We start from the raw sequence: 23,630 nt of genomic DNA on the forward strand, positions 1-23,630 counted from the left end.
TAAAAAAAAAAAATAGAAAGTCAACCATTATATGTATGTATAAATATATTTATAATATATTTTTAATATGTTTTATATTTTGAGTGCTCCAATAATCTAATTTTGGGAGAAAAATAATCCTAACAGGTTTTTTTGGGGACCAACCTAATGTTTATATTCTTATATTTTTTTAACTAACCTAAGTTGGTTTATTCTTCTTGTATTTTTTGGTGTCATGGATATTCTTGTTTGTATAACTGGGCCACCTCACCAAAGTCATAGTCCAGTCCATTCCGGCCCAGATCGGCCCAGACCGGCCCATCCTCTATTAGGGTTTAGAACATGTTAAAAGGGAAAACTGAGGAAATCTTTCGTCTCCAACTTCAAACCCTAGGCTGCAACCAGAGCCAGAGCTCCTGCAGCAACCATGGTGCACGTTTCGTTTTACCGCAACTGTGAGTCTCCCTCCTTTCTCTTTCTGTGATCCCTTTTTAATCGATTTAGGTTTTGTTTTTGTTCTCTAACAATGAATGAATGAAACTCAGATGGGAAGACGTTCAAGAAGCCTCGTCGTCCGTACGAGAAGGAGAGGCTGGACGCGGAGCTGAAGCTGGTTGGAGAGTACGGACTCAGATGCAAGAGGGAGCTGTGGAGGGTGCAGTACGCACTCAGCAGGATCCGCAACAACGCCAGAACTCTCCTTACTCTCGACGAGAAGAACCCTCGCCGGATCTTCGAAGGTGAGGCTCTCCTCCGAAGGATGTTCCGTTACGGCCTCCTCGACGAGACTCAGAACAAGCTCGATTACGTCCTCGCTCTCACCGTCGAGAACTTCCTCGAGCGCCGCCTCCAGACTCTCGTCTTCAAGTCCGGCATGGCCAAGTCCATCCACCACGCCAGGGTCCTCATCCGCCAGCGCCACATTAGGTCTTCCTTTCTTCTTTTCACTTTTTTCCAAAATTTAGGGTTTTAAATTCCTAATTTTCTATCACTCACTGTTTGTTTGTTTGTGCTTATTGTCAAATTAAGAATCTGACTCTCCAAACATTCAAATAGCTCAAAATTATAGTCTGATCTCTTCATAGGATTCTAGCTTGATAAAATTATTTTACGTCAGGTTAACCTCTCAGTAGAATTGATCTTAGATATATAATTAGGATCATCATAATTATAGAGTGGTTTAGTTGTTAAAAAAATTCACTCAAAAATCTCACCAGAATGCCTTGTTAGCTTAAAAACATTTTGAAAGTATTATTTAGTTATATGATTATTAAAGATCTGTGAAATATATATTTATATGACAGGGAACTTGATGTGATTGGGTATTATTTGAAGAGGAACTTGTTTGCACTTTTGATGAATAGGTTTTATAATGTTGGGTTCTTTTTTCTGGTTGGCAGGGTTGGAAGGCAGGTGGTGAACATCCCTTCATTCATGGTCAGGGTTGATTCCCAGAAGCACATTGACTTCTCGCTCACAAGTCCGCTTGGCGGTGGCCGTCCTGGGAGAGTGAAGCGAAGGAACCAGAGGGCTGCTGCTAAGAAGGCTTCTGGTGGAGATGGTGATGAGGAAGATGAAGATTAAGTTATATGGATATATCTGTTCTCCTTACCTAGATCTTTTTCAAGCATTTCATTTTCTGTTTCTCTAGACTTGTTAGTTTCCTGCCATGGTTAACTCTTATAATTTTGCAGTCTATGTTTTTGTTTGAGGAAAAGCCGTGCTGAGAAAGGTTGAGACATTTTTTGTTTTAAATTGTTTTTATTAATACTATTTAAGTTTTGTCCCAAATATCTGTGCTGTGTTCTTTGCTGCTCCATTATGCTTTAATCTCTTGTTTTTTCTAGGCTTTTGATAAAATTTTCTTACTTCAGATTACCCACTCATTATGATTGCTCTTATATATATATATATATATATTGTCAGGATCACAAGTCTTTATGCCAGAAAGAGTTATAGGATGATTTAGACATTTAAATCAATGAGTAACCTAGGAAGGTACAAGCAAGAAGAAGGTAATTTTGTCAGAACAAAATGCCAGCCATTGACAATGATTTATGAAAACCATTTGTGCAAACCTAAGCCTTTTAATGTGATTTTTCTTTCAGTCTCTCGGGTAAATTAGGTTGAAACCATCTTTAATTGATTTGCTTTAGTTTATAGAGTGGAATCAGAGCAATCTACATTGACATTTTACAAAAATAATGATATAAGCTTGGGTGATACGATTGCAGCTAAACGGATATCTAAAACAACAAAAGACGTGATAAATAGATAGACATCTGTTTTTTACATTCTTCTCTTATGCTTTTTCATGGGATATCTAAAACAACAAAAACGATTTACAGTGGGTTAAATTGCTATAACGTGAGATATTCCAAACACTAAATTGTAATGATTTGCCAAGTTATAAGTCGAATCTTTGAAAAAAAAAAAGAAACACTAAATTGTAATGATTTAATTAGCCAATAAATAAAATGTAACATACATCTTTCAAAGACTAAACTAAAGTTTTTCTCATTATTTTATTGTAAAATAACAGTAGACTCATACAATGAGAGAGCATATAGAGCAACAAAGACTCATACTGTCATACAATAAGAGAGCATAATGTAAAACAAAATCATGTTTTATTTGCTGCATTGAAAATCATCTCCTTAGCAGTTTCAAAACATGAAAGCAGTTGGTGTTCATCTATGACTCCTTTCTCCACTCCAAATGCAATGTGTAAGTTCCCCATGTAACTTAATATTGTTACCAGCACGCTCTGCATAAATTTTTTGAAACAATGTCATTTACCATTTATTTATAATAGGTACTAAAAAATTATATAATATTATACTTTAATGGCCCTACTCACTTTTTTAAAATGTCTGCATATTATTTTTATCTGTTTAATTTGAACCTTGTACTCCTAAATCTTTATTTTGGGTTGTGGGTTCTCATTAAAAAATTTTCAGGATTTTTATTTTCAATTTATTTTTAAGATGAACAAGAGAGCACCTGAGGTATACCAATTGACATAAAATAAAATCCTTTGATGGGATGATTAGCAAAAGCCACTTGTTCCACAGGTCCAACCACATTTGAGATGCTAACACTTGAATTTTCTATTGTCTTGTACACATGCTTTGCTGCAGCCTGAAATAAATTGAATAACATTAAATAACTACAAATGTTGTTTATCATTTTCATGCCATTTATCTTATATATTCTATTTTCTTTAATAAAAGAATTAATGTCAATTATGGAGTGTAATTCTTCTATTATAAACTATGATAACATATTGTAAGCCTGTTAAGAAAAGATAGTGAAGAAACGAAGAAAAGAAAACATTAGAGTTTATTACTTGCTATAGTAGACTTTTAACAGTGAAAAAGTTGATATATTAATCATCTCGGATAAAATTTGCATATACAATATTTAAATTTTGAAGAATTGATTTGTCTCCAACCATTTGTAAAAACCAAAATAGATATGTATTCCTTTTTTTTTTCCTTTGGTGAATTAACGCATTACTTGGTTAAGGAATTAATTAAGGAAACTTTGCCTTGATTAGTATTCATGCTTAGGGTGGCAATGGGTAGGATAGGGTAGGGTTTGGATCCAACCCTAACCCTACCCGCGGGTTGAAATTTTTATATAAACTCAACCCTATTCTATTCGCGGGTTAAAAATATTTCAACCCTAACTCTACTCCACTTAACCCGTAGGAACCCGACCCTACCCACATATTATAGAAAAGATACACTATTATTATATAACTTGATGATAATTCAAAATAGAACTGGTTTTTATGTAAAAAAAGATATTAAATTAGCAATTAATGATTTTTTTAGTGGCTAAAGATCTTTTGCATTTAGTGAGAGGTCTTTGGTTCAATATCTACTTAAAATATATTTTTATATAAGTATATAACATATACATATATAGAGTGCGGGTTGATCGGATAGGATTGAGGCTCAACCTGCACCCTACCCTACCCGCACGAGAACCTTACCCGCACCCTACCCTACCCGCTGCGGATCGGATTGGCAACCCTACCCGACCAGGTGGGATCGGGTTGGGTGCCCGCGGGTAGGGTTATTGCCACATTCATGCTTATATTTGTAATTGTTGGTTATCAAGAAAAATCATTTTTTTTTCCGACAAGAAATGCTAAAGTTGAGCGAAAACAAACCTCTGGGCCTTTGATTTTATCCAGCAAGCCCAAAAACACACTACTAAAAGGTAGCGCCAAAGAAATTCTGAGCCCACTAATGATTTTATGGGCCTCCAAAACAAAGTCAAGTGGGTTGGATGTATTGGCATCGCTTAATTCGGGTATGGGAAGGTGCAGGTAATGAAATTGATTCCCCCATGAAGACTCTGAATTAGTTTGAAGCATCTCCCCCACTGATTTGTAAGCTCTAATTTTTCTTGTATTAACCAACACTAATGCTGTTGTTTTTGCTTTTCTTGATTCATAACTCTTTGCTTCCATGTATAACCTTATGCCCAGGAAGATCATGCCCACTAGGGTATCATTTGTGGTCTGGATCATTAACAATATAAAGAGTTATATATATTTATTGTCATTTTGGAAAATTTAGACAACCTTAACCTTTTTTAAGGAAAAAAATAATATACTGTGTTAAATAAATTAGTGTAATATAAATAACTTATTTATTCACAAGTATGTGTTCATTGTTCAACATAATAATAATATTAATGATAATACATAGTAATTAAGTACGCTTTAGATCGAAACTAAACTTGTACACACGCAAGATGCTCTCTAACAAAAGTATCCTACGTGGCACTCCAACCCTCCAAAAACAGGGTACTTTTGTTACACGAAAGGCATCTTACGTGGGTACAAATTTAATTTCAATTTAGTGTGGGTTGTTTTCATCTTTCATGGATACAAATGGTCATTTATTCACAAAAAAAAAAATAAGAAGAAAGAAAAACACTTACCACTTTGAGCTTATTTTTGACCACTTTAAAGCTATCCAAAGAGAGAGAGATATTTGAGATACCAAAACCATGTTTGAATTCCTTATTCTCTGGCCTTATTGGTGATTGATCATCAACAATGAAATTTGAACCTCTTAATATGTTCCATCCAAAATCAGATGCACTTTTAAACATTGAAAAGATGGATTCAGGTAATCTCTTAATAGATGAAGTTGTTGCATGGCTTGAAGGAAAGGTTATGGGAATTGAAGGATCATCAACTCTTTTGACACATGAAAGCAATGACCCCATTAGGGTGTAGCCATCTCCTAAGGAATGGTGTAACTTAACTACCGATGTACCCGCAGCATTGTTTTTTCTTGTTGGATACTTAATTAAATGCACTTCCCAAAGTGGTTTATCTTGTGCTAACTTTTCACCTCCTATATTTGACATGTATTCATCAAATTCTTCATCATAGAATTTCAGACCCTTCTTTGCAAATATTGGACTCTTGATGTGTTCTTTTAGATTCACATCAACTTGTTTCCATTGCTTCTTTCCTTTTTTGTCTTCAATCTGATAATTTTTTACTCCGTTAAAAGATTTTGTTATTCCGTTAAAAATACTACTACTGTATCTCGATTTAATTTTTTACAAATAACTGTAAGATGGTAAGTTAATGGATCTCTCATCTTATAAATTTTTCACTTTTTTTTTTGCTTTCTTTGATGTGAGACTAATTTTAACACTTTTCACACTTGTAACATTAACAATCATGTTATGTGCACATATAAAAAATTATTAGTCACCAAATTAATTATCTGTAATCTTTTATATAAAATATATGTTAAAATATAAAATATATATAAAAAATAAGTTAAACAATATATATACTATAAATAAATATATGATACTTATTGGGTTGTTTTTTGTGTAACAAGTAAATATTTTTGCTTAGAAAGTAATATTTATCTTATCCAATTATATATGTTGATTTAAATTTAGTTAAATGTTGTTAGAAAATAAAGAGAGCAAAACTAACATCAATGATTATTAAATATATCATGATATATAGTGATGAGTCATCTTGCTAATAAAAAGTTCAATTGTTAAAAGTTTTTCATATCATAAATCTTATTTAATTTATATGATATATATGTATACACTAAAGTTGACATGAGATTTTACCATGATAGAAGAGAAACGTTTGTTGAGGGGAACAAACACGTCTTTAAGCACTTGCATGATCTTTGATTCATCAATTGGAATCTCCAACTCAAAAACGACTATTATAAATACGTTCAAGGCAGAGGTGTTGAGGTAACTCGACATTGGACTCACCGCCATTGGAGCATCTTTCTCAAACTCACTCATTTTTCTACGTTTTCAATATAAACTGTTTGAAGAAAAAGAAGACACACAAGTACGTGTATTTATATCGAGAAGCTTAGTTAGTTAGTTTCTCATGTGGGTAAATACATCACGTTTAATGTGTCTTTATTTTATTTCTAATATTTTTTAATAATGTTTTTTTTTTTTTTCAAAATGTTAGAAGTAACACTCGAATTCAAGACTCTAAGTAAGGATCGAAAGATTATGTCATTTGAATTATAAATCGTTGATATTTTTTAATGTATTTTAGCAGCAATATTACATAAATAGTAAACATTATTATTTTAGATAGGTAATTAGCCAACAATAATTTATACCTATATTTATCCAAGACACATGAAGTACATAATTTGTATATATATTTATCAGAATTTATACGCATAAATTAACACAATTTGTACCCATATTTACCAGAGTATATACATACAAATCAGTAAAATTTATTTGTTGAAATTAATTTGATATTTGTACTAGCTAATTATACTAACCAAAATTGCTAAAAGCGGTTGGCCCTCAAAATTTTTTGATATTTTAATTTTATCCTTATTAGTGATTTTTTATATGAAAACTTATATACAATTGTTTTCACGTGAAAAGTTAATAATTAAAAATTATTAAATAATTTGATAAATATAATTAAATTATTATTTAATAACTTTTAACTATTAATTTCAGATGAAAAGAAATTACACATAATTTTTTATTTTTTTAATCACTTGACTGTGCCATACTTTTAGAGCCACATTAGCTAGCTATTAAAACATCCCACATGACATTAGTTGTGCCAAATCAGCAGCTAAGTCATGTTAAAAAATTTTTCAGAACTTGTATGTAGTTCGAAATATAATCTAAACGACTAAAATAGTGCAATTAAAATCTCAAAAATAAAATTAGTACATAAGTTAAATATGAGGGATTATTTTAAAGATTTAGTCTGCCAATAATTATTGAATATTTTTTTTACTCTTATAAAAACTACTCGTTGTCATTATCTAAATCTGTTTTAGATAGATTTAGGGAAACTTATTTAAATATGCATGAATTCTAAATTCATATGCGCTCTTCATTCATAAAAGCGAACGTGGAGTTGTTCTTCTACTTTTATATGTTGATGACATGATCATTACTGAGGAAGATGTTGATGGTATCTCTGATCTCAAGGCTCACTTCACCGTACCTTTGAGATGAAAGATCTTGGTTCTCTCAGCTATTTTCTTGGTCTCGAGGTCATCTCCACCGATTATGGCATCTATCTCTCTCAGGCTAAGTATGCTTCAGATCTTCTTGTTCGCGCTGGGATTCCAGATAGTCGCACTGAGTCTACTCCTCTTGAGCCTAATGTTCGATTTACCCCTATGGATGGCACTGTTTTGGATAATCCAACTCTCTATCGACAGTTAGTTGGCGGTCTCGTCTATTTGACTGTCACCCGACCAGACATCACCTATCCGGTTCATGTACTTAGCCAGTTCTTGTCAGCTCCTCGTACTACTCACTAAGCGGCAGTTCTTCGCATTCTTCGCTACATCAAAGGCACTCTATTTCATGGCCTTTATTTTTCTGCCCATTCCTCTTTGTCTCTTCAGGCTTACTCCGATGCTGATTGGGTTGGTGATCACACTGATCGTCGTTCTACTACTGGTTACTGTTTGTTTCTTGGCGACGCTCTCATTTCTTGGCGTGTTAAGAAGCAAACGTTCACTGCTCGCTCAAGCACAGAAGCTGAGTACTGTGCCCTCGCTGACACCACTGCTGAAGTTATCTCGGTTCGTTGGCTTCTCGAAGATTTGGGTGCTCCTCAGTCGTCCCCTACTGATGTTTTTTGTGATAACCGCAGTGCTATTCAGATCGCCCATAATGATGTGTTTCATGAACGCACCAAACACATTGAGATTGATTGTCACTTTGTTCGGCAACGTATCCTTATTGATGCTGTTCGTCTCATTGATGTTGGAACACTAGATCAGACTACTGATATCTTCACAAAAGCTCATTACCCGACTCGTTTCCGGACTTTGTTATCCAAACTCAAGTTGGTATCCTTAGCTCCCACTTGAGTTTGAGGGGGGATGTTAGAGAATCATTAGAATCAATTAGTATCGTCTATATTTATATAGTATATCTGTACATTAATTGTAGGATTCTATGTCTTTATTACTTTGATTCATTTAGCACCTATAAATACCCCTTGTATATTGTACCTTTTTATCACAACTCAATAATACACTTTTCAGATTACTCTTTCTTGTTTCTAACACTTACAATTGATCTATGATTCTTTTATAACAAATTATTAAGTTTATTGGTGAATGAATTTTGAGTAAGGATTATAAAGTTGTATGCTCTTTGTTAAATTTCTAGCTTCTTTACTTAATTTTGAGTGAAGATCCTAAAGTTGTATTCTAAATTTATTTTCTTTGTTATCTTCTACATAAATCTCTATGTTACATATAGCTGGCACATTATTTATATGTCAAGACTAAAAAATTACCCTCATTATTAAAGATATAAATATATGTTGGCTACTTGTAAATTTTAGGTATATATCCCTTTAGTTTTATAAATACAAAGAATTTAAAGATGGAAAAAATCCTGTTAGATGGACCAACAAGAATATAAAGGCTAGGATGAGCACAAGACAAACCAATAACAATAGTAACAATAATTCATATATAAATTCTTAATACTTTAAAGTCTCTAATTCCTGTTAAACAGGTTAATTCACCCATCTTCTCAGTCAAATTTTTTATGTAAGTGTTGAATAAATAAAATTTTAAAAATTTAACTATAAGACAATTAAGTAAAAGTACTATTATAAAACAAAATTTTCTCCTTTCAAAATAATAGAAGAATAATTTGTTCAACGGGAGTAATGTTTAAAAAATTTTAAAGTAATATTTTTTTTTTAGAATAAAATAATTAATCTGAAATTCAATTTAGTGTTTACTCTAAAAATCACTTATATGTAAAGATCAAACAATGTCTATTAACATTAAAAATATGTTGGCTATTTATACATTTTAGGTATATGTTTCTCACTCTCTCCTCACGTTTTAAGTATGTTTTATGACTCAAGATAACTGATATGGATAAGTGAGATACAAATACATTAAAAAATATAAAAATAATAAATTATTAAAATAGTATTTAAAAGTTTACATTGTTAATAAAAAAAATTTTAAAAATGCTAATAATAAATAAGTTTTTAAAAGATTTAAAAACGCGATAAAAAGAACTAGCTTAAATATAAATTCTAAAAAAAATTTTAGAAATTAAATTTTGATACAAATTTTTGTAATTATTATTAAAAAATAAAATATTTTTATCTTTAAAATTTAATAATTTTTTGTCAAGTAATTTAAAATATTATTGTGAATGACCATTTTTTTTGAAAAATAAAAAGAAAAATCTGAAATTCAAATTTTATTTCAAATTTTTTTTGTATACCTTCTAAATATTTATTTAAATATTGTCACAAAATAGATAAAATAAATAATTTGTTTGTTAAATATAAAATTTTTTTTATTACTTATAAAAAAATATAATATTTATTAGTTCTTCTTGTCATATTTTCAAATCATTCTTTAAGAATTATTTTGTAAATTTTTTTTGTCAACAGTTAAATTTTTTGAAAAACAAATTAGTAGTTAATATTATAAATAAAGACTAAGTAGGATTTTAGCTTCGGTAACTTTGACCGAAAATAAAAAATTTTCTCTAAAATATTTTTGTATTTACAATCAACTCAAACATTGAATTTTATTTAAAATCGTCTTTTTTCTATTTTTTGGACAAAACTACCTTCATCTTCCCAACTCAATGTTAATCAAATTTTCTATATCCAAACCAAATTCATCGAGGCTCTTCTTCATTTCATTTTTTTCCCAGATAATTTATCCTCATAAAAGCTAAAAAAAAAAAGGTGAAGTGATCAACACAATAACATAACACAGTGTTAATGTTAAAAAAAAAAAAACAAACAAACAAAAAGAAAAGCTACTGTTAGGAGCGGCAACATACATTGTACTCGTGGGTATTTAATCCGACCCTATTTAGTCGAATAGAGTTGCCAATTCGATCCGCAGCAGATAGGATAAGGTGCGGGTAGAGTTCTCATGCAGATTGAGTAGGGTGCGGTAAGGGTGCACATGGGATCGTGTGAAATCGGGTTTGTCTTAACTCGAACTCGACCCTAAATAATGATCAAGTCTATTTTTGAAATCCTTACCCGACCTTAGATCCGATAAAATCACACTACTTTCGCACCACACTAAAACCGTGTCTCGACTAGGTGAAGTCTGGATCTTGATAAACTTTATGTCAAAAAATTATGATATACTCATTTATAAACAAGAAAAAAATACTTGTTATAGAGAAGTTAACAACCATACTTGAACTTGTATTTGTCCATAAATTCTAATTTTATGCTTCTTTGATCTATTTCCTACTTTAACAAAAAACAAAATAATAAGCTTATAATTAAGAGAAAGTCTAGAGGGCCAGCATTTTTATTAAAATCTGGCCAACACTTAACCAGCAAAAGAAAAGTGAGTAATCTCACACCATTAGATGTAATCTCACACAATTAAAAACACAAGTGATGGCTAATTAATGGCTACAAATCACAATACCTGCTGACCCTGTCACTCCTCTATAATTAATATAACAAAATATTGTAATTAATTTAAAACATATATACCTTTTTTAGTTCTCCTAGGATGCACATGAGTCGGGTGAAGCTGGGTTCGTCTTGACCCGGACCCGACCCTAAACAATGACTGGGTCTATTTTTAATACCCTTATCCGTCCTTAAATTCGGTGAAATCACATTAAATTAGCCTTAAAGTATTCGGGTCCTGACCGGATCTTTGAGCCGGACCGTGTCATGTGCACCGTTAAGGTACGGGTTGAACCTCAATCCTACCCGACCAACCCGCACTTTATATATGTATATGTTATATACTTGTATAAAAATACGTTTTAAGTGGATGTTGAAAAAAAAACCTTTTACTAAATGTAAAAGATCCTTAGTCACTAAAAGAAGATCATTAATTGATAATTTAATACTTTTTTTTTTAATTTTTCACAAAGGGAAGAAAGCATGAAGTTGAAATAACTCACTTAAAACCCCTTTTAAAGGATTACGCGATACGATTGAATCAAATAAGCCATTTTAGAATAAATATTCAGCTACTTGTGAACCTTTGAGTATTGTCGTATTCAACGTTTGTTCAATTACTTTTTTACCCGCAAATGCAATGTAAGCATCGGGTTCGGCAATAATGATATCGCCCAACATGCCGAAACTGGCGGTCACCCCACCAGTAGTAAGAGATGTAAGGATGGGTACATAAAATAACCTTTTATTTTTTTGATACTCATATAAAGCAGCAGATATTTTAGCCATTTACATCAAACTCAAACTTCCTTCTTGCATACGTGCTCCTCCGGACGCACATACTAGAATAAGAGGTAAAAGTTGACATGTTCGACTAAACGGGCTATTTTCTCGCCTACTACAGATCCATACTACCCCCCATAAACTGAAAATCCATGATCCTAATTGCTATAGAAATCCCGTTTAGTTAACCTGTGCCTATTTGAACAGCTTCAGTTAATCCTGTTTTTCTTTGATAAGAGTCCATACGATTCTTATAGGATTCGGATTCCTCTTCCGAATGAATTTTCTATATTAAATTATTATCAATTTATATAATAATATTGTATCTTTTTTGTAACCCGCGAATAAAATTAGATACTCACGAATTAAAAACAGTTAAACAAATAGAGTTAGGGTTGAGATATTCTTAACTTACGAATAAGATAAAATTGAGTTTATATAAAAATTTCAATTCGCGAATAGCATTAGGGTTGATTCCAAATTCTACCCTATCCTATCTATTACCACGGCTAGCTACTGGCCACAAAAAACCTAAATAAAAGAAAATATCACACCCAATAAATTAAATGCTGCCACTTGTATAAATTAAAGTTTTGCTCAATATTTTATTGTAACATAAGAATAGACTTATACAATAAGAGAGCATAATGCATTTCCAATTTTGTAAAACAAATAAAATATGTGTAAAACAAAATCATATTTTATTTGCTGCATTGAAAATCATCTCCTTAGCAGTTTCAAAACATGAAAGCAGTTGGTGTTCATCTATCACTCCTTTATCCACTCCAAATGCAATGTGTATGTTCCCCATGTAACTTAATATTGTCACACTCAGGCTCTGCATGTGTTTTTCGAAACAATATCATTTATCATGTTAGTATTTATGATACGTACTAAAAAATTATATAATATAATATTTTAATGTCCTACTTACTTCTTTAAAAAGTCTGCATATCATTTTTATTTATTTAATTTAAATTTTATACTCCTAAATTTCTATTTTGGGTTGTGAATTTTCATTAAAGTTTTTCAAAAAATATACTTTTTATCCCTTAAATTTAAAAAAAATAAAAAATATTTTTACATTTTATTTTATTTTTATTTTATCTAAAAAAAATATTTATTTTAAATATACTCATGTCACCTAATTTTTTAAAAAATTTAGAATCGATATAACAATAAACCAACAACTTTCCAAAAAAACCTTTAGCACAAACAAACTAAATACAAAATTCTGTTATTCACTCTTAATTAGTAGTTTTCAAGTATTATTATTGGATTAGTCCTAATTTTTTGATAATTTAACTGTCAAGTACATTTGATACAAATAAATTTTTTTTAAAATAAAATTAAAATAAAATAAAATTTAAGAGTATTTTAAAATTTTTAACAGATTTTAAATTAAAATATACCTTTTTTTTACTTTGTTTTATTGTAGTCCATTTTATCTTGTACAAATCTTTTATTTTATCTAAAAAAATATTTTATTATTGGATTAGTCCATTTAACTGTTAAGGTACATTTGATACAAATAAAATTTTTTTAAAATAAAATTAAAATAAAATAAAATTTAAGAGTATTTTAAAACTTTTGACAAATTTTAAATAAAAAAATACGTTTTTTTTTTTTACTTTGTTTTATTATAGTCCATTTTATCTTGCACATATCTTTTATTTTATGTATAGTTTAAGATGAAGAAGAGATTAGAAGTGAACGCACAGTAGGTAGACCAGTTGCTGTAAAATAAAATCGTTTAATGGGATGATTAGCCAAAGCCACTTGTTCCACAGGTCCAACCACATTTGAGATTATAACACTTGAATTTGCCACCGTCTTGTAAGCATGTTTTGCTGCTGCCTGAAAATTATTCAATAACATTAAATAAATTAACCCGTTAAAGATGAATTCATTTAAGGGTTTATCGTTGGTTAATATATTATTGTATTTATAAAATAAAATTTAAATTCTGACACTTGATTAAATAGATAAGTGAGTTGACCATTTAACCAATTCGAGTTGGTTAACTAATTTGAGGTTTACTCAAAATAAAACTATTTTTTTTGTTGGACAAGAAATGTTGAGCTACAACAAACCTCTGTGCCTTTAATTTTGTCCAGCATCCGCAAAATCAAACCGCTTAAAGGAAGGACCGAAGAATTTCTGAGCCCAATAATGATTTTGTGGGCCTCCAAAACAAAGTCAAGTGGGTTGCATGTATTGGCATCGCTTAATTTGGGTATTGGAAGGTGGAGGGAATGAAATCGATTCCCCCATGAAGTGTCTGAATTAGTTTGAAGCATCTCCTCCACTGATTTGTAAGCTCTAATTTTTCTTGCATTAAGCATCACTATTGCTGTTGCTTGTGTTTTTCTTGATTCATAACTCTTTGCTTCCATATATAACCTTATTCCCAGGAAGATCATGCCAACTAGGGTATCATTTGTGGTCTGGATCATTAACAATATAAAGAGTTATATTTATTATCATTAACAATATAACCTTTTCTTAAGGAAAAAATAATATACTTTGTTAAATAAATTACCGTAATATAAATAAATTAATTTTTCACAAGTATGTGTTCAATATAATAATAATAATAATAATAATAATAATAATAATAATAATAATAATAATAATAATAATACATAGTAATTAAGTATTTAATTTATTTAAAATAATAAATTTTCAAATGAATGTTAACAACTTTGTCTCAATTTTTCTAGTAAAAAATATTACACTAACAAGTCTACAACAATTTTGACAAACAACAGTATTTTGGATTACAAATCGCCACTAAACTAATTTACAGCTATTTCATATTGTTATGAAAACTCTTTTGCGACAGTTTTGAGCAACCACCTATGTTACGAGTGCAATTTGGGAAGCAAGTATTTTTTTTATTAAAAAAATACTATAATTATTAGAAAATAGAATATATAAGTGTTTGCAAACCATAATTTCTCTTCAGGAAAAAAAAAGAAGAAGAGAAAGAAAAACACTTACCACTTTGAGCTTATTTTTTACCACTTTAAAGCTATCCAAAGAGAGAGTGACATTTGAGATACCAAAACCATGTTTGAATTCCTTATTCTCTGGCCTTATTGGTGATTGATCATCAACAATAAAATTTGAACCTCTTAATATGTTCCATCCAAAATCAGATGCACTTTTAAACATTGAAAAGATGGATTCAGGTAATCTCTTAATAGATGAAGTTGTTGCATGGCTTGAAGGAAAGGTTATGGGAATTGAAGGATCATCAACTCTTTTGACACATGAAAGCAATGACCCCATTAGGGTGTAGCCATCTCCTAAGGAATGGTGTAACTTAACTACCGATGTACCCGCAGCATTGTTTTTCCTTGTTGGATACTTAATTAGATGCACTTCCCAAAGTGGTTTATCTTGTGCTAATTTTTCACCTCCTATCTTTGACATGTATTCATCAAATTCTTCATCATAGAATTTCACACCCTTCTTTGCAAATATTGGAATCTTCATGTGTTCTTTTAGATTCACATCAACTTGTTTCCATTGCTTCTTTCCTTTTTTGTCTTCAATTTGATAAATTTGTTATTCCGTTAAAAATAGGATAAATAGTCAAATTCGTCTCTAAAAAATTATTTATTTTTCAAATAATAATAAGGTGAAAACTCAGGTGAAGTCGACTTCACTTGAAGTTGATAGCTGAGAGCCTTTAGACGATTTGACTGATTTGACTAAATTTTCATCCAACGGCTCTCAGGTATCAACTTCACGTAAAGTCGACTTCACCTGAGTTCTCACCTAATAATAATAGAATTTACCATGATAGAAGAGAAACGTTTGTTGAGGGGAACAAACACGTCTCCAAGCATTTGCATGACCTTTGATTCATCAATTGGAATCTGAGACTCAAAAACCACCATTATAGATACGTTATAGGCAGAGGAGTTGAGGTAACTCGATATTGGACTCACCGCCATTGGAGCATCTTTCTCAAACTCACTCATATTTTTTTATGTTTTTTTTTTTCAATCCAAATTATTTTGAAGAAAAAGAAGACAAACATGTATTTATATCGAGAAGGTTTCTCATGTTGGTGAATACCTCACGTTTAATATGTTTTTATTTTTATTTTCAATATTTTAAATTTATCTCTATTATTAATATTTTAAGTAGAGAGTTGAGATTCATGTATAATTATTTTTATTAATATATAAATTTTTGTAGATTTAGGCTTTATCTATTTTTAGGTTTGGTTTCAAATTGTGGGCCAAAATATTAATAGTGCCTCCATTATTAAAGATATAAAAAAATGTGGGCTTCTTTTAATTTTTAGGTATATATCCCTTTAGTTCTATAAATACAAAGAGAGTTCTAAGATAAAAAAAAAAATTTCTCTTAATGGCTATTTATGTACTTTTTAATTAAGCTGCTTCCGGATTTGAACCTTGGTAAATACACTAAGTATTGAAAAAAAAAAATCTTTTAGTGTTGTGTAAATGAATGTATAATATAGGTGTGTTGTGATAAATATTTATAGAATTAATTGCTAAAATTAATAATTTAAAAAAAATGAGTAATCTCAATTTTCAATAAGAAAGTATTTCTAATTTTAATTTTTTAATAATCTAATAAAATAATAACGAGTTATATTCTATCTAAAATGGTATTGACAATGTTGTTGTTTTTTTTAAAACCGTTGGTTGAGATCAAGCCATCCTTCAGAGTCTATGAAACTCGTACTTGTCATCATATTAACCGTCTCTAAATCCAATTTTGTAATCCAATTAACTCGTTTGGAGGTATCAGAACCTGGTCCAAAATTGCCATACTCTGCAAACGTAATGTTATTCCTAAAAAAAAAAATATTTTATACATTAATATTTTTGTTTTGTATTTAACATGAATTAATAATGTTGTTAATAAGATGATTAGTATAGTGATAGAGACATAAAGTCTTACTCATGTTGAGAGGAATCCCATGGATCCCAACCAGCGGGTTGAATAATGTTGGCCATACTTGTATTGTAGAAAAGAACTCTGGCATAAGGTCTCCAGGGTCTTCCCAAAAAAGTAGAACCATCTCCAAATACATTACAATTATTGAACACAAACCCATTTGAATCTCCTGGATTTTCTCTCCCTTGCGCTGTTATATATCCTATAAATCCTTCTCCTAATTCCCTTCCAATTACATTTATGCCACACCTCTGTCATTACCAACACAATAATACATTTAATTAATCATCAATTCTCATTCAATCTATTTTTATGTTACCGTGGCTAAACAATTTTAACATTATTTAAAAAATATTATTAAAATTATATATATATATATATATATATATATATATAACACATTAAATCTCAAATCAATTTTTAATATATATAATTCTATAAATATTTATGTAGCATTTATAAGACTTAAAATAAAATTAAATTAAAATTAAGCATTAAAGATGCTCTTACTACTAAAAAACGTTATTTTAACGATAATAATAAATACTATAGCATGCACCTTTTATATTTTAAAGAAATTCAATTACCTCAAACAATGACTGGCCAGCACCGAAGATAAAATCAACGGCACCTTGAATAGTACAAAGTTTATAATAATGTTTTCCATGATTATCCCACAAAGTATCTTGCAATCCGAAGAATCCAACTCTATAAAAGTAAGACTTGTCTCCGCTTATCATTGCAGCTACTGCAGGAACTCTGGGGTTCGTATTTATTGGATTGTTATATGTATTCTGTTTCACAAAAAATAGATGGATTAATTAAAATAGGCAGAGAATGATATAATAATTAATTAATTAATTGATTAATTAATTATGGTTAGTTACCCTAAAAGAGATAGATTTGACGACGATATTATCAGCATTGGATTGGAAGGTGGGGCTCTGAGCAGTTGTATTATGGTCATCCCATTCAACCCACGTTTTCATCTTTCCACTTCCCTTCAATATTATGTATGGTTTATCACTTAGAATCGTCACTTTTTCCCTGTAATACCAAATTTCTTAAGTCAAATTAAATAAAAGAGTTACATACTACAACTGAAAATAATAGTAAATAGTGAATTAGGTAGTAAATTTTATTATGATTATGATCACTGTATATTAGTTCGTCTCATATTTTTTCTAATTATTATTTATCAGACTATTCTGTTGGACAGTTTTTCGAGGATGCAAGGCAAACTACAACTAATTATCGTTTCGAATGGAACTACTTATTTGTGGTACAGTAGTTGTATGATGTATCAATAACAAGGCAATATGAAAGCATAAATTAAAAATGAGACTCTTTTCTTATTTTGCAACATGCTGAATGAAGGCAATAAATGTTCATATATGGAAAGCCAGATGTGTCTATAGTTTCTCCGGAGATTGTATCTAAAGTACATCTAGAGTTGAATATTGAATTTATTACCTGTAAATACCAGCCTTCACATTAATTAAAACCCAATACTTATTGTTGGAAGGGACAAAATCAATGGCAGATTGAATTGTAAAAAAGTTGCCATGTCCCAAAGAATCCACAACAATTTTGCTGAATGGAAGGATTTTGTTTCTAACAGTTCGGTAATTCTGACCATTAATAGCTCCTAAATTTAACAGCACAAACACACAAATCCACCAACGAACAAAAAATTGCAACATCTTCAATGAATTCAACACCTGTGTTAATAGTTGGAATCAAATTCAAGTTTTTTGTATATAGATATAAGAAGTAGAGAAGAAGAGGTGACAACAATATATTTGGTAGTGGAATTAAGGAATGAAGTGATGATCATGTATTTAATATTTATGGATTTTGGAAGGAACTTTTTATTTTTCAATTTAACATGTAAGTTTTTTATATTAGAAACAATTTTATTCCGAGTGTATGAGATTTTATAGGAGGTATGATAAAGAAGTTATTGAAAGTTTAGGGGGTTTAATAAATTTAAAGCATTATTTAATGAAATGGTTGGAAAGGAAATAAGAAAAAGAATACTATACCTTCAAAGAACCTGTCATTGTCAACATAAATCAAAGGGATGAAAATTGAAAGAGATTAGCACACAGAATTACTTTAGTATTGAATCCTCTAGACTTCTTTATGCAACAAGCAAGCAAATCACTCAGCTCACTTTTTTACACTAAGAACACTTTTTCACACTAAGAAAACATGCATAAAACAACTGAACTAAAAGTGTTTAAATAGACTCATACAAAATTAACTAAAAGATAAGATAACTTAATTTAACTCTTCTAAATATAAGATAAGATAATTTAATTTAACTCTTCTAAAAATAAAATAACTAATTTAAATTATATTTGATTTTATTGGATTGAATTATATTTGATTTAAATATTAAAATTCTAAAGATATGATAACTAATTTAAAATTAATAATTTCAAAAATTAATAATAAACTTATATCTTAACCATAATTTTTTAACTTAAAAAAAAAGAAGTATTTGTTGCTTTAGTCAAAATTTTCTTTTTTTTAGTAGGAAGTGTTAGGATTTAAGAAAAGTTAAAAGAGATTTGTATTTTAGTTGGTTGGAATAATTAAGAGACGGGAGAAAAGGTGGTACAATCAGATGATATTATGGTATTTTACTAATTTTAGTATTGTAGACCATGACATATGATAATATTCCATATTTAATTTACTAAAAATTGAAACATACATATGATGTTATGGTACTTTACCGAAATGGTCGCATTAGGTATAATCGTTTTTAGCTTACCCTAATGAGTATTGTGTTTACATTCTCATTAAATGATAGTGATGGATTTTTTAAAGCAAAATTTGGGCCGGCAATATTCAATTTAAGAGATAAATTTTTAAATAAAATTTAAATTTACAAGAAATTAATTTTTAATTTATTAAATTAAAAAATATTATGAACAATTAAAAAAAAAAAAAGAGAATGTTAGTTATGTTATGTTATTTTCGCATAATTGACTTCCATAATTAAAAAATGATGATAATTGGTTTGAATAAGAACATTGACTTAGAAATAAAATAAAATAAAAATAAGAATTTGAATTGCTTTTTGACATGGCTAATTAAAATTTGGGAAAGTACAAGGAGCCAATGAAATATTTATACAATGTGTACAATACAGGTTTAGGGAATATTAAAGATATAATTATTAGTATTATCTTTTTCCATCAGCTGAAGATGTTTATTATTACTAGTACTCGAATGGTTATTCTAGATAGTACGGGGATGTTCATTTTGTAACTTAATAACCCATTGTACATATTATAATACCTGAAAGGTTGGCATATATGTGGGAAGTGGGAAGTGAAACAACTTTACTTTCAAGGTTTTTATTTTTTATTTTTTTTGTTTTCTCTTTTTGAAAGAATTTTTGTGATCTAATACAGAATAAGTTTAGTTAATTCCCTTATTCCCCGTTCTTAAATTATAATTGTTTTATTTACGATTTATTTTGTTACGAGAGAATGAAAAAAATGAAATTCATTTCACAATATTTTATGTGTGTTTAGATTAAAGTTTATCAATGAGAATTTGCATAAAAGTGATTTTATAAATTTGATTTTGATAAAAAGTTAGTTTGTATTAAAGTGATTTATGTTTGATCATTTTTATATTAAAATAGATTATAGTAAAATAAGTGTTGTTTAACTTATACTATTCAAAATCATTTTTAGATAAAAAATTATTAAAATAGATATCAACTTAAATAATGTTTTATATGATCCTATCATTTTAATTTAGATATTTGAATAAATCTTATTAGTTAATTTTATAATAAAATTAATATTTACTTACTAAAATAAAAATAACATATAAAAATAGATAAAATATATTTTTAAATAAAAATAAAAACTATAAATTTTAGATATATATATAATCAAATATGTTACATTTTTTAACTATTAATGTGAGAATGTTAATTTAGTAGTTTTTTTACATGGTACTTTTATTCTATTACTCTTAATAATCTTATTCTTAATATTATTGAAATTTAACGTTTATGATTTTATTATTATCTATAATTAATTTTTTATTTAATTTATCTTTTTTAATAGAATCATAATTTATATTATAAAAAAATTACACTAAAACATAGTATACGATAATTACAATTATAAAAGAGAGTACTAAAAATAATAAAAAAATTAAAATTTACTTTGTAGTGATTGAAATAAATTTAAAAATTTTTGATGATGTTTTTTATATAGTATATTTTTAGTACTTTTCGTACTCTTTTTTAGTATGCTATAATTTTTTACTATTATTATTATTTATGTTTAATTTTTTTTATCTAATAGGATCCATAAATCATATTATAAAAAAGATAATTTACATAAATAAAATGATTGAAAATTTTTTTTTATGTAAATACAACATTGACAAACTCTAAATACAAATACAACAAACAAATTGTATATAATTCGCGATACCCTCTAGTAGATCCCAAATATACGTAATCTGCTACACCATGTTGTAGATTACGTTGAAAATCTGACATCACATAAATTAAAGGGGTGTAGCGGTTTATGAACATTTTTCTCTTGGCGCTATGAATTCCAATGGACATATGTCTACTCACAAAAACAACACATTCTTTTGAGAAAAAAATGAACACAAAAAAGATTAAAATAAAATAAAGAAATTTTCTTTATTTCTTGTAGTTTAATGCACTCCAAAACAGAAAAATAAAGAGAAAATAGCTAATAAATAACTAATTAATTATATTTTTTTTATTTTATTGAATTCTACTTTATTCACAAGATAAAACACGTATCAAGTTCGTTACATGCGTATGATCATTAATTTCTTATCTTTTCAACTGAGAGTCTAAAATCTAAAAAAGTGATTCTAAAATAAAAAGAAATATATTCAATATTTTTTGGTATATATACTAGAATTTTCACAGAAAATCAACCAAAATAATTTTTTGACTGAGACTAAAAAGGACAATAATAATTTGAAAACAAAAAAAATAGTAAAATAATAGGTAAATTAATACCCCAAGATCGGTTATAAATAAAAAGAATATGTTAAACCACATAATATAATTTGTTGTAATTTAAATTAAAGTTAAATTTAAAATTTGAGTCTAGTCTAAAATGTTAGTTTTCGATTGAATAAATTTTAAAGGATTTTCTTAAAAAATATTTTTTAAGTTTAAATTATCACAAAATGAAAATATCTTTATTAAGTCAGTTATATGAAAAATACTTCATTTAATATTTATACAAATATATTCAAGTGAGAATCATACATAAATAAGAAAATAATAATATATTTAAGAAAATTATTTTTAACGAAAATTAATAAAAAGGTTAAAAAGCCAATTATAGCTAAAAAAAAGTTGTTAGTGTGATTTTTACAAGTATATCTAAGTATCTAACAATTAGGAATAATTTCAGTTATAAAAAAGTGTTTGTTTAATAATTTACACTTTTGTTAAATAAATTATTGAGTTTGAAAAAAAAAATTTGTTAAATAAATTATCAATGTTTGTCTCTTCATAATCCGTTCGGCCCCTATGATCATAAATCGCTACAGAGTGCAGCAGTTTATGAGTATTTCAGTTCTCAATGTAATCCACGACAAGGTATAACGGATTACGTGTATTTGGGTTCTGTTAGAAGGTGTCGTGGATTACATACAATTGTGTTTGTTGCATTTGCGTCTGTAGTTTGTCAATGTTGTATTTGCATAAAAATTTTCTTCAATCATTTTATTTATGTAAATTGCTCTTATAAAAAGATAATAACAAACATAATACATAAAAATCACAATTATAAAAGTGTAAAATGTCAAACAAACAGTTGACAAAAAAATAAAAATAATAAATAATAAAAAAATAGAGCTCATAGGCTCATATAAATACAAATAACAAAAATTCTATAAATAATACAATAACATGCATAAAGGATAAGATTAGTAAAAAATACATAAATGTTAGTATTCATGGCTAAAAAATGTAGGAATTATTACTTCTTGTAAACGTGATTTTGGTAACAAAATCACTTGTGCCTTCATAAAAAAAATTTGCCAAACTAAAAGTTGACGCTTTCAAGAAACCTAAATGTTCTTCTTCCCTTTCAACACGTTTGCCAAACACACCCAAAATTGTACAATAAATTGAATTTGTAATTTTATGGTTTAATTACTCTATTAGTCTTTATAGTTTTGCAAACTTTTTTAATTAGGTCTCTATATTTTTTTCTTTTCAATGTGGTCTCTGCACCAATTTTTTTTTTAATTAGGTCCTCTTGATAGTAATTGGTTTAATTGTATAGGGACCCAATTAAAAAAAAATTGGTCCAAAAATCCAAAGAAAAAAAAAGTATAGAAACCCAATTAAAAAAAATTTGTGTAAGAACTCAATTAAAAAAAAATATAGGGACTTAATTAAAATTTTCGCGAAATTATAGAGACCAACAAAGTAATTAAACCTAATTTTATCATACATAAATTTTACTATTTTAATTTAAAAATAATTGATTTTTAATTTTATTATTTTTTTAATTTTTTCACTTTAGAAAATCTTAATCGTATGTATAACTAGAGTGAGATGATAGATAAATTATTTATACTATATAATATATTTTAATAAGTAATATGTTATTTAAAAATTAATTATATAATATGTAAATTAATTTTAAATTTAAAGTTTATGTTTTGTATTAACAATATTTTTGAGAATATTTATTTGACAACTCGTATATCATAATCATTTCATATAATTATTCAACTAAATGTAATGCAATTTGAATTTTTTTTTTATCAAAAATAAGAAGACTCAAACTCGCAACCTCTTAGATGAGTATGGAAAGACTATGACATTTGAGCTATATAACTCATTAAAATTTAGTTTATTGGAAAAAATTATAAATAATATAACAGATTATACATATATTTATACACAAATTATAGGATAATTAATTTG

At 28.5% G+C, this 23,630-nt stretch overlaps 3 protein-coding genes and 1 pseudogene across 3 annotated transcripts; 1 reads left to right on the forward strand and 3 right to left on the reverse strand.

The window, feature by feature from the left end:
- The first annotated feature begins 334 nt into the window (after positions 1 to 334).
- LOC107623501 (small ribosomal subunit protein uS4y) lies at positions 335 to 1,770 on the forward strand. The gene is made up of 3 exons (XM_016325795.3): positions 335 to 434; positions 525 to 906; positions 1,380 to 1,770. Exons 1-3 carry the CDS (start codon positions 407 to 409, stop codon positions 1,561 to 1,563), a joined length of 594 nt encoding a protein of 197 aa, XP_016181281.1. The 5' UTR covers positions 335 to 406; the 3' UTR covers positions 1,564 to 1,770.
- Positions 1,771 to 2,504: 734 nt separating this feature from the next.
- On the reverse strand, positions 2,505 to 6,294 carry LOC107621216 (wax ester synthase/diacylglycerol acyltransferase 4-like). Its single transcript, XM_016323250.3, has 5 exons — positions 6,109 to 6,294; positions 4,939 to 5,496; positions 4,160 to 4,513; positions 2,983 to 3,120; positions 2,505 to 2,746 (listed from the first exon to the last, which is right to left on the reverse strand). The coding sequence occupies exons 1-5, from the start codon at positions 6,292 to 6,294 to the stop codon at positions 2,603 to 2,605; spliced, it is 1,380 nt and encodes a 459-aa protein (XP_016178736.2). The 3' UTR covers positions 2,505 to 2,602.
- A 6,102-nt stretch (positions 6,295 to 12,396) lies between these two features.
- On the reverse strand, positions 12,397 to 15,705 carry LOC107621215 (wax ester synthase/diacylglycerol acyltransferase 4-like). Its single transcript, XM_021114744.2, has 5 exons — positions 15,520 to 15,705; positions 14,717 to 15,274; positions 13,807 to 14,160; positions 13,433 to 13,570; positions 12,397 to 12,551 (listed from the first exon to the last, which is right to left on the reverse strand). Exons 1-5 carry the CDS (start codon positions 15,703 to 15,705, stop codon positions 12,408 to 12,410), a joined length of 1,380 nt encoding a protein of 459 aa, XP_020970403.2. The 3' UTR covers positions 12,397 to 12,407.
- A 647-nt stretch (positions 15,706 to 16,352) lies between these two features.
- On the reverse strand, positions 16,353 to 18,729 carry LOC107621214 (putative pectinesterase 55; annotated as a pseudogene).
- Positions 18,730 to 23,630: the final 4,901 nt, after the last annotated feature.

The sequence above is a fragment of the Arachis ipaensis genome, chromosome B10 (assembly GCF_059453495.1).
Source record: "Arachis ipaensis isolate K30076 ecotype BB chromosome B10, ASM5945349v1, whole genome shotgun sequence".
NCBI classification, from domain to species: Eukaryota; Viridiplantae; Streptophyta; class Magnoliopsida; order Fabales; family Fabaceae; genus Arachis; species Arachis ipaensis.